Raw genomic sequence first — 12,429 nt, 5'->3', positions numbered from 1 at the left:
AATTTTCCAGGTGATATCGATATTGATGGTTCAAGCACCATACTTTGAGTATCTCTGTCATAGCACAGACCTGAAATTAACAGTGTATGTCCATCCATCTGTATCTGTACACACACACACACACACACACACACACACACACACACACACAGATACACTGACAAGGTGAATATAATAGTAATGGTAAATATTGCATAGTACCAAGGACTGTTGACATATATTACCTCATTTAATCTGCACAATAATCCTTCATGGTGGGCATAATTATTGGCCCACATTAAATATATGAGGAAACTAAGGCACAGGGAAGTTAAGTAACCTACCCAAAGTCACACATCTACCAAGTGGCAGAGCTGAGATTTAAACCCCGGCAGTCTGGCTTAGAAGTCTCTCCTTATAACTATTCTACTGTACATCTTTCCCAACAGCTGAAAAGATAGTTACCCAAAATTGCAATAAAGAAATTACAACACAAAAACTAGGTGTCAGGTAGGAATATAAAACAAGATTTATATATTTATTTGAGTATTGAAAATGTTCTTGCAACCACCTAAAATATATAAATATATATCGGGGATTTGTGATTATTAAAATAAATACTTGACTTCCTGAATGTGCTGTAAAATTGCTTGAGATAAAATGAGTTTTTTGAACAAAATATCTTTTAATTGTAATGCAGATAAATCCCTGAGGAGGAGTGTAACCTTCCCGTCTATGAACAACCTACCATAGCCAGCAGTCATGGGCATTGAGTAGCTAATGGTCATGGGGTGCTCTTGGTTAGAACGTCAACTCTGAACTTGGGCAGGCTTCAGGAGCCCTTGGAATTCTGATACAGGGCTACAAAGACTTCTCCTACTGTGGCGGTAAACGGAATCCCGGAAGCTCAGAAAGTGGTTAGATAATGGTTTCCCACTCCCTGAAGTTTCTTTTCACTCAGTCCCAGAAGGCTCAAAGGAATTGGCACGATCCTCCTGGAACTCTGAGTTTCTCAGAAACCTGAGCAGACTCCAGATCTGAACTGCTCACCTGCAAGGCCCTGGACAGGGACCCTCCCCAGAGGTTAGAATAGCTACAAAAAGCCTCCCAGCTACTGGACGTAGAAGACTTTCAACCCCATTTGCCTCGACAGTTCCTCAAGCCACGTCCCATTTGGGGACTCGTACTTGAAGTTGGGGACATCATTCCTTCCCAGGCACTTCTCACTGCACAGATGACCTTCAGGGCTTCCAACGGTGGAGTCCAATTCCCTGTGAATTAAATTGCAGCTCTGATGTAAAGCCCTGGAAGCAGTGTGTATTTATGTCTCTTTAATAAGTAAGCATTTTGGCTTTACTGAGAATATTTTCTGTTGTGAATGTGAACATTGCTTTCAACATGAGAGGCAGCCCTACCTCTTATCCTTCACTTTTTTCTGGATTTCTGATCCACAGCTGAATGTGGCAGAAATAAGGCTGCTCCTCAGAGCCAAGGTGTTGTTTTTGGTCTTGGTTTAGTTTAAGACGGACTTAACGTGGTGTGACTTTCTATCAGAGTGAGAAAGCAAACCACAACATCAGGCACGCTGTTAGGTCTGTGTTTCAGCCACTGTGAGTACTTGCAAATAATTTAAAAAGGAAGAAAGAAAAAGGGAGGGAGGGAGAAAAGAAAAGAAGGAAGGAAGGAAGGCCGGCCTGCGCTCAGTTTTCACATGGAGTCTGTTACATTCTGATGCATTCTGATATTATTTTTAAAAGACTGGCAGGAGAAAAAAATGAAAAAATTTTTCAAATTGGGCAAAACCCATACAAACCATTACTGAAACCATGCGCTGCCTTGGTCAGTGGAGATGTAGCCTGTTGATGAGCACTTGACTTTTAAGCATTCTTACAGTCAGGATGAGGATCTTTTTTTCCTTCCTTCCTTCTTGGGAGTAAAGAACTTGACTTTTAGTGGTAGAGCCGTCAGGGACTGAACAACATTAACAAAGATTTTTTGCTTGACCAAACTTTAATCAGGCTCCTGAACCTTCTCCTAGGCCCATCTGTGCACTTCCTGGTAACATCCAGTTTTAGCAAGACCTTGCTAAGTCAGTTTAGCCAGACACCCCACCCTCGATATCTGATCACCCTCCATATCTGATCGGGTTCCTCATTTTCCACCACCCTGAGGTGATGTCTGAGCACCCTGGCCTGCCTTCAGCAAAGAATCTTGTTAGGTCAGTTTAGGCAGAATCCCCCTTACTCCTGCTGTTTCCTCGTAGTAATTTTCCACCCAGTGTCCCCCACATGCTCCTTGGCTATAAATTCCCACTTGCCCGGGGTTGTATTCGGAGTTGAGCCCAGTCTCTCTCCCCCACTAGAAAACCCCATTGCAGTGGTTCGTATATCTATTGTGACGGTCCTGGATAAGGTCTGCCTAATCTTTAACAAGTGTCGTTGAATATTTTTTCTTTAACAACATAAGGAGTGTCTTTTTTCTCATAGACAAAATTTTAAGATTGGCAGCCCATGGGCAGGATCTGTTTTTCAGAAATGTTTTGTTTGATGTTTTGTTGTGTTTTGATAATGGAATTAGTTGCCAACACTTAGAACTTAGGAGCTATCATGTAATAATCCAGATTTTTCATTTTCTTGAAAAAAAATCTGAAGAAATGACCATATGAGAAAGACAAAAACTAGTTGCTTCGTTTGGACTGGGCAGGCTTTCTCTTCCCCCCGAGCCTCTGCGGCCGGCTCCTCTGCCTGGATGTTGGCATTTGTATTTGCAGTTCCTTCGTCGTGGTTTACTAAGGAGTTAGTGCTTCATGGTGTTATTACACATCTCTAAGGGTGCCTCCACGGTCACTGTGCTTAACTCTGTGAATTTATAAGGATCTGGGAACTCGTAAGAAAAGGGAGAATTATTATGTATAATCTTAAAGGAATATTGGCTGACATTATTCTGCTTCTTGTTGCACCAATTCTTATAGGTTTCACGGAGCTCTGACATTTGTGCTTGTGTGTGTGCATGATTATGACTAGATTGGTGAATGGAGAGTTTTTTATTAATGATGTGGTTTAGCGATATCTCAAGAAAGTAACTCACCAAATGTAATTAAATCATTGAAAAATGAAAATACTGAAAGTTTGGAAAATTAGCTTTTGGTCAAAGAATGTATGCTATAAAAGGATGATTCTGTTTTTTTAAGCAGGAAAAAGTAGATAAAACTTTTGCTTGTTAAGTGCCTGAAAACAATTTAATATTTGAATTTTGGCTGAATTAAAAAGCAAATAAAGAAACAAAAATGAACCAAGTGTCCACTTGAAAGCAAATATTTCTGCCTGTAAAGTATGACTTGACTTTGGAAGCAGTCCATGGTCCCTTTACTTCTTCTGGCAGTAAGGAAATGATAATAGTGATTTCTGTTCCATGGAAACTGTGTTAGATTACCTTATTTGAAGGCTCTTAACCATTTGCTTGGTTTTGTTTTAAGATTGTGTACCTTAAACTTTAATTAATACAATGACTGAAAAATGTTTGCGTTTAGAGCATAAGATTAAAATAATTTGTTCACCTTGAACCTTATGGAGGAAAGGTGAATACACACTAAATGAATTACATTGAAAGGATTAAGTTAGAAATTGAATCCTTAAAGAAATTTGAGGTAAACTTTTGACTTATTTGGGGGTTCATAGGAAAGTTAAGCAATCGTTCAGTTTTTTTAAAAAAGCAGGAAAAAATACTGTATATGTCTGATCCCAAGATCCCATCTTGGTGATCCCAAGATGTAGGTGTTTACCTATCTTCCCAATGAGAAGTTTTGAATATGTAAGACCTTTAGACATGTGGATAAAATGGTCAAGTATCTACTTACATTTTAATGTATGTATTTACTTCCACATATGTATTTTAAAATTACGTAAAATATTAGTTTAGAAATATTACTTTTCCCCACCCTTACAGTTCACTGATTGATTTTATTTAAATTCTTCATATGCGATTTGGCACTGGTATCTTGGTGATTGCTAAATACTCCGTTTTGAGTCATCTTGCCCAGTTTTCCAGCACATATCATTTCTGCCTAAATTTTTTTGAGATTCAGTAGTTTTTTTTTTTAATTGAAGTGTAGGTGCCGTACAATATTGCATTAGTTTCGGGTATACGACATAGTGATTTGACGTGTCTGTACATTACAAAGTGATCACCCTGATAAGACTAGTAACCATCTGTCACCATACAAAGTTATTACAGTATTGTTGACTATATTCCCTATACTCTACATTACATCCCTGTGACTTATTTATTTTATCGCTGGAAGTTTGTGCCTCTTAATCTCCTTCCCTTATTTTGCCCTTCCCCCCAGCACTTCCACTCTGGCAACTACCAATTTGTTCTCTGTATCAATGAGTCTGTTTCTGTTTTGTTTTGATTGTTTGTTTTGATTTTTTAGATTCCACATATAAGTGAAATCATATGATAATCTTCTTTCTCTGTCTTTGCTTATTTCACTTAGCATAATGCCCTCTAGATTCATCTATGTTGTTGCAGATGGCAGGATTTCATTCTTTTTTATGGCTGAATAATATTCCATTGTGTATATATACCACATCTTCTTTATCCATTCATCTACCAATGGACACTTAGGTTGACTTCATATCTTGGCTATTGTAAATAATGCTGCAGTAAACATAGGGATGCAAATATCTTTTATAATTACTATTTTAGTTTTCTTCAAATAAATACCCAGAAGTGGAATTGGTGGATTATGTGGTGGTTCTATTTTTAATTTTTTGAGGAACCTCCCTACTGACTTCTATAGTGATTGCACCAATTTACATTCCCACCAACAGTGCACAAGAGTTCCCTTTTCTCCACATCCTCACAAACGCCAACACTTGTCACTTGTCTTTTTGATAATAGCCATTCTGACAGATGTGAGGTGGTACCTCATTTGGTTTTGATTTGCATTTCCCCGATGATTAGTGATGTTGAGCATCTTTTCATGTGTCTCTTGGCCATCTCTATGTCTTCTTTGGAAAAATGTCTGTTCAGATCCTCTGCCCATTTTTAAATTGGGTTGTTTGGTTTTTTTGATATTGAGTTATATGAGTTCTTTATGTATTTTGGATATTAACCCCTCATCAGATATATTATGTGCAAATATATTCTCACTTTTAGTAGGTTGCCTTTTTGTTTAGTGGATGGTTTTTTTTTTTTTTTTTGCTGTGCAAAAGCCTGATTTCAAACTATACCACAAAGCTATAGTAGTTAAAACAGTATGGTACTGGCACAAAAACAGACGCATAGATCAGTGGGACAGAATAGGGAGCCCAGAAATAAACCCACACATATATGGTCAATTAATCTATGACAAAGGAGGCAAAAATATGCAATGAAGAAAGAACAGTTTCTTCAATAAATGGCATTGGGAAAACTGGACAACTACATGCGAAAGAATGCAACTGGACCACTTTCTTAGACCATATGCAAAAATTATCTCAAAATGGATCAAAGACTTAAATATAAGACCTGAAACTATAAAACTCCTAGAAGAAAACATAGGTAGTAAACTCTTTGACATCAGTCTTAGCAGTATTTTTTTGGATATGTTTCCTCAGGCAAGGACAACAAAAGCAAACATACGCAACGAGACTGAGTACTTTTTTGATTCAAATGTGATTTTGTCACTGTAAACCGTATGCCAAACTACAAGTGCTATTTGCAAAATAGGAGGGCAGTTATTTTAAAATTTGTGCTATAGATGAATACTTTTGATCTGCAGCATGTAACACAAAGTAGTGCTGTTTAAAGTTATCTTAATAGGCTTTTGTATAATCATAGCCAACATTTGCAACTGTAAGACATAATTACTAAATCTGGAATTTTTGTTTTGAAAAACAGATTTTTTAGGGGCCAGCCCAGTGGTGCAAGCAGTTAAGTCTGCGTGCTCCGCTGCCGCGGCCTGGGCTTCTCTGGTTCGGATCCCGGGCGCGCACCCACGCACTGCTTGTCAAGCCATGCTGTAGCGGCGTCCCATATAAAGTGGAGGAAGATGGGCATGGATGTTAGCCCAGGGCCAGTCTTCCTCAGCAAAAAGAGGAGGATTGGCAGATGTTAGCTCAGGGCTGATCTCCTAACACAAAAAAAACCAAAAAACAAAAAAACAGATTTTTTTAGATTACATCTATAAGTGTTTAAAACTAGTAATGGTGGAAGTTGTTTCAGCCTAATGTGTTTTCCTCAAACAAACCTTTGTTTTATACAATAGAGTTATACACAGATTTAGGTAAAGATTTGACTATGAGGTAACTCTTTCTTTCCTGAGAAATATTCTTGGAGGAAGAAAAAATCTGCTTCATGTTTGAACATATATAATACTCTTTTTTCTTCTCCCTTTCAAGGTTATTCCTTAAATCTTTACTAGAGTGCAATGGAATGTAATAAAGATAACCTGGAGAGGGGGAGCATCTTATTTGATGGCAAGTCAAGGCGAATGTTATTAATTTTATGAGCTTTTTTTCTTATCCTAGTGCATATCACAATCATTAAAATATCTATTTCTTAAAGATATGTTATTATAAAAAAGATAGCAAGAGAGTAGATAAAAGGATGTACTGTGTGGTAGACATTTTCTATGAATGTTTCCATAGTTGTATAATGCTATTTATGTGAGATTTTTATTAGGAGGTAGCAGTTAATTTGGCAGGAGATGTTGTCCTTGTCATTTCCTGATAACCATGAACTACACCATTAACCACAAACTACAGAAGATGAGCACAGCTGGTGTTTTTATAACAGAGAGTGATGAGACAGATGATAGAGATTGGGAATATGAGAGGATTTAGAATTTGTAATAGTTAGTGGTTTCTGTCGTGGCTATTCAATAAAATGCTTACTTTTAGGAATTTAAGAAAATTGAAGTGGCAAGTATTTTTACTTTCGTATCACCTGCGAAAGAATCTATTATTGTAACATATTGCAGGATCGTTTTACTCTGGGGCTTCCAGCTATGTGTGAAAAAATGTCTGTGTCATTAATATACAAAAAACATGATAATTCAGTACTACATATATTAGCAATAAGTTATACCAATGAAAATGAATTATCATTTTTATCTCTTAACAGTGGAAAGAGTGGAACGAGAAAACCTTTCAGACTATTGTGTTCTGGGCCAGCGTCCAATGCATTTACCAAATATGAACCAGCTGGCATCCCTGGGGAAAACCAACGAACAGTCTCCTCATAGCCAAATCCACCACAGTACTCCAATCCGAAACCAAGTGCCCGCGTTACAGCCCATCATGAGCCCTGGTCTTCTTTCTCCCCAGCTCAGTCCACAGCTTGTCAGGCAGCAAATAGCTATGGCCCATCTGATAAACCAACAGATTGCTGTTAGCCGGCTCCTGGCTCACCAGCATCCTCAAGCCATCAACCAGCAGTTCCTGAACCATCCGCCCATTCCCAGAGCAGTTAAGCCGGAGCCAACCAACTCTTCTGTGGAAGTCTCTCCAGATATCTACCAGCAAGTCAGAGATGAGCTGAAGAGGGCTAGTGTATCCCAAGCTGTCTTTGCAAGAGTGGCATTCAACCGCACACAGGTACAGTTAGCATTAAACATGATAATTGGTGGTTAAGAATAATACTAGCGACAGAATTATGTTACATCTTAATTTTTTTTTATCTCTTAAGAAATTTTTATGGATCTCAGAGCACATGGAATTAATTAATTAATAATCCTTAGTTCATGAGATACTATCACCATTGATCCATGCGTGACCATAATTAATTAATTAATTTCAGTAATGCAATGAACATCTGTGAACCCACCACCCAACTCAAAACCCAAAATGTAACCAGACTTGGGTCTGTCCATGTGCTCGTCTCCCTTTCGTCTTCTCCATCTGCCTTTTCCTAGATGTAACCCTGATTGTTAATTTTATGATTATCATAACCTTGTTTTTTAAAAATTAGTTCTAAAACTGTTCATGCATGCCCGAACAATCTATTATTTACCTTGTTTTTGAACTTTATAAAAAGAGTATCATTATGTGTCATAATTTCTATTATTTTTTATAAACCCTTGAAAATATACAAGTTAGATTTAAGATATTGATAAAGTAGTAATGGGTAGTCTACTTATACAGTCATGGGCCACATAAAGACGTTATGGTCAACGACGAACTGCATATATAACGGTGGTCCCTTAAGATTAGTACATAGAGCCTAGGTGTGTAGTAGGCTATACCATCAGGGTTTGTGTTTGTACACTCCATGATGTCCGCACAATGACAGAATCTCCTAAGGACACATTTCTTAGAATGTATCCCCATCCTTAAGCGACGCATGACTGTATCTTTAATGTTGTAGGGGAATTATATGTGAATATAATATTATACGATAAAAAGATAAACTATTTATATATGTCTTATTTTATTGAGGGCTGCTTATAAGTAAGACGTTCTTTTCCACCAGTGGTTCTTAAACTTTAGCTGCGTCAGAATCATCTGGAAGGCTCTTAAAACACAGATTGCTGGGCCTGATTCCAGAGTTTCTAATTCAGTAGGTCTGAGGTGGGGCCCAGAAATGTGTACTTCTAACAAGGTCCCAGGTGATGCTGATGCTGCTGGTTGGAGGCCATGCTTTGAGAACACTAATCTAGCCTGTGTGTGAGTACAAAAAAGTGAAAGTGCTAATCTCAAGGACCTGATAACCTAGTAGTGAAAAAAATGTACCTAGATAACTAAAGTAAAATGTGAAGTAAAGTGAATAGTGTAGGAGAGTGTAAGCGGTTGTTGTGGTAGGTGTTCATGAGGAGTTAGAGGTAAGGAATACTTCTAGTAGAACGAATATGGTAAGTTTTTAAGAGGACAGTGGGTTTAAGTCCAGCCACCCTACTAAATGCAAGGCAGGAAGCTAAGGTCTGTGCAGATGCAAAGATGAAAAATATCGTGGAGTAGCACATACGTAAACAACTGACTTGAGTATTAGGTTGCTGGATTAATAAAATTTAACAGGCAAAGATGGAAAAGAAGGGTATTTTAGGCTAAAGGAATTCATGAGAAAAGTGTTGAGTTAGAAAAATGCGGGGATAATTGGTAGTTGATAGGAAAGCTAGATAATAAAACTTAAAGGGAGAGAAACATCAAAAAAGTCTTAGGGACATGCTAAGAACTTTAAACTTTTATAGGCACTGGAAACCATTGAAGGTTTTATGTAGGAATATGCTATGCTCCAGTAATCGGAACTGGATCTTAGGAATATTTTTCCCCCCTCATGATAGTAAGAGGATAGGAATATCATTTAGAAGGCTGCTGTAAATGTCTAGCTGAAGTGTGTAGGGGTTTTAAAGTAGGCTAGTGGCAGTGGAGTAGAGGGTACAGAGTCAAGAAGCATCGTGGAAGTGAAATTAACAGAAAGTGCAACCACCTGAATGGGCAGAGAGGGAAGGAGTAAGGATAATGCCAAGGTTTGAGCCTGTGACTGAGAATAAAGCTGTGATTCTTAGGGAACCAAGGAGGACACTGAAAGTGATGGTTGGAGTCAACTTAAGTGATTATTTTGGATTGGGCTATTTTGACTTTGAAGTGCTGGCAGATTTCTTAAATGAAGATGTGTAGCAGTCATTGAAAATATGAGTTTGGTGCTAAGAAGATTTGTCATGGCTAGAGAAAGAAATTAGAAATTTATTCACAGAGTCTGAGATTTAAAGATAAGTCAGGGGGCTGGCCCCATTGCTTAGCTGTTAAGTGCGTGCGCTGTGCTACTGGCGGCCTGGGTTCGGATCCCGGGCGCGCACCGACGCACTGCTTTTCCGGCCATGCTGAGGCCGCGTCCCACATACAGCAACTAGAAGGATGTGCAGCTATGACATACAACTATCTACTGGGGTTTTGGGGGAAAAAAAAAAAGGAGGAGGATTGGCAATAGATGTTAGCTCAGAGTTGGTCTTCCTCAGCAAAAAGAGGAGGATTAGCACGGATGTTAGCTCAGGGCTGACCTTCCTCAAAATAAATAAATAAAGATAAGTCAGGGAAGGAGGGGGAGAAACTATCACCACTGCTCCCACCAGGAAAAGACACAGAAGAAATGCCAGGAGAGATGGGGGCAGGTGGAGATGGAAGAATAAGGAGATAGTGAGAGTATGGAGGACATGGGTAGAGTTTCCAGAAGGAGACTTGTCCATGTGTGGAAAGTTAAGAAGTCTTGGAGGGAGAAGCTTGAAACCATGCCGTGAAATTTGGCAATTGGTTGGGAGAGATCTTTGGCAAACCTAGAGTATGATTTCGTTAAAGTGGTGAAGGCAGGAGCCAGAAGTTAGGAGTTAATGAGTGATTAATACTGTTGAGGATACGGAAGCAGGGGCTGCAAATGACTCTTTCCAAAATTTGGTGTTGAAAGGGAGGCCAGAAGTGGGTTGCCAGTTTGAATGTGATAGAGAGTCAATTTGCGATAGAAGGATTTGTGAGGTAGTTTGGGGCCTCAGCTGAAGTTAAACAGCATGAACTAGTGATGGAACCAACCGCTGTGGTTTGGTAGCAGTCTTCAGCCACGCTGGAACTGCAGCAGTGGCAGCAGGGAAGTAACACAGTGGGATTGTTTGAGGTTTGGTGCTGACAGATTAGGTATGGCAGGAGACCAAGAGGGGTGAAGTCTCTTGCTCCCTTGACTCTTAGCTAATTTATACATTCTACTATTGACAGAGTCGGTTTACATCATTTGAAAATGAGTTCGGAGGTTCACCGAGGTCTGCACGTGTTCCAGACATCACTCCACCACTTTTCTCTTGTGACTCAAAGTACTCAGGCAGCATTTGTGTGTCCACAGTTATCTGGACCGGGGTTATGAAAGGCTCTGGTCCTTTTGACCAAGTCTGTTACATACTGTTGGAAAATGTGAGTGGAAGGATGCATCTTTTAGTCTGTATTTTGCCATTCTGTGTGTGTGTGTGCGTGTGTGTGTGTGTGTGTGTTCTTTCATCTATCATTCATGTGCATGAATAGGCATTTCATGGCTAGCCAACATTTTATTGCCTGGTTATATATATAGCTCCTTTGGCTAAGAATAAGATTGAAATCATGGTTGTATTACTTTGGATTTTAGAATCAAATGCAGAATGTATTTTATCCAAATAGCATGAAGCATGAGAGAAGACTCACAATGAGGCTAGACAAAAGACAGACCATGTTGGTGTGAGGGAATGCTCTGCCAAGGCCCTAGACTCCTGGAGGTCTGTCTTCTCCTGCACAGTTCTTTTGTCTGTTTTTATGGATTAATGACTTTTCTTTGGCATTGCCATCTTTCAAGTGCCAAGTTGTAAAAGGTCTAATTGAAGCATGGAACACATTTTATTATTTTCCTCCTGCCATTAAATTTGTAAGATGGCTACACCCAGAAAGAAACATTCACTTTCAATCAACATGAGCTTGAGTTCATGGGCCAGCCTCGAGGATATCAAATGGAAACTGCAGAGGAATGTATGAGTATTTCCTTTTAAAATTCTGCTTTTAATTTGGGAAAGCTTTTCATCCCTCTGGGATCATAACCTGTTGTGTATAAAGCCCAGCCTAATCAAGGTAGATGGTATTGACAGAATGACATAGTTTGAACTTAAGCCGGAGGTCAGCAGGCAGATTGTTTTTGCTGTATATACTGTAGTCACTAACAGCAAGGCTGGACAGCTGGGTTTTACCAGCAGCATTGTTAAATGGAAAATATGGTGTACTATGCCCCATGAAACCAACCATGGATTTTCCAAGTGTTGAGGCTTTTTTGAGTGGAATCAGACGTTTATGGGTTATATAATAATTTGCCAGCTATAATAAACAAATAAAAATTAACTTTATAGATAACATAAATTCATGTTAATCTTTGGATAGAAAAGAATCTCAACTTTTTTTTTCTCAGAGCAAATAGAATCAGAACTGTTCATTTAACATGGACACCTAAGGCCAGTGTTGGTCTTGTACTCAGTTGCTTTACTGATGTGTAGGCATATTCTCAGTCCACTGAATATTTTCAAAAAATAGTTCATGATCTCTATTATTCACTTATTAGCAAATTCAGTAAAAAGCAATTTGACATATTTTGTCATGTTACAGTTTGTGTTCCTGGATTTGTACTTGATGGTTGGACCAAGAACAAATCTAGCAATGTGTGTGTGTGTGTGTGTGTGTGTGTGTGTGTATAAAACAAAATCAGATGCACAACATTCACAAATGAAGCTGGAATTATTAAAAAAAAAAAAAATGCCATTTCGGCCTAGTTTTTGTGTTTAAGACTTCCAGATGAAAAACTCAAATTCATAATAAATAACATTTGAAAATGCCAGTTCTGCAAAGAGAAACTGTTAATTACCTTGTATATCTGATCCATTGCCACTGTATCATTTGGTGATGTAAAATAACATAATTAAAGGAATAGAGCTATTTTTCCAAGAGCTTGCTTTTAATACATTTTTATTTTAATCAA

The 12,429-nt window shown here is 38.5% G+C and overlaps 1 protein-coding gene across 1 annotated transcript in view; it reads left to right on the top strand.

Annotated features, from left to right (window-relative positions):
• The window catches only part of SATB2 (SATB homeobox 2), a 183,778-nt gene that overhangs the window by 101,182 nt on the left and 70,167 nt on the right, over positions 1–12,429 (top strand). Inside the window, exon 7 of the mRNA XM_058549518.1 lies at positions 7,087–7,559. Coding sequence (XP_058405501.1) covers positions 7,087–7,559 — 473 coding nt within the window. The remainder of the gene's footprint in view (positions 1–7,086; positions 7,560–12,429) is intronic.

This window comes from Diceros bicornis, chromosome 10 (assembly GCF_020826845.1).
Source record: "Diceros bicornis minor isolate mBicDic1 chromosome 10, mDicBic1.mat.cur, whole genome shotgun sequence".
In the NCBI taxonomy this organism is placed as follows: Eukaryota; Metazoa; Chordata; class Mammalia; order Perissodactyla; family Rhinocerotidae; genus Diceros; species Diceros bicornis.
Note: the sequence above shows the minus strand (reverse complement) of the source record. Positions and strands in the feature narration are given on the sequence as shown.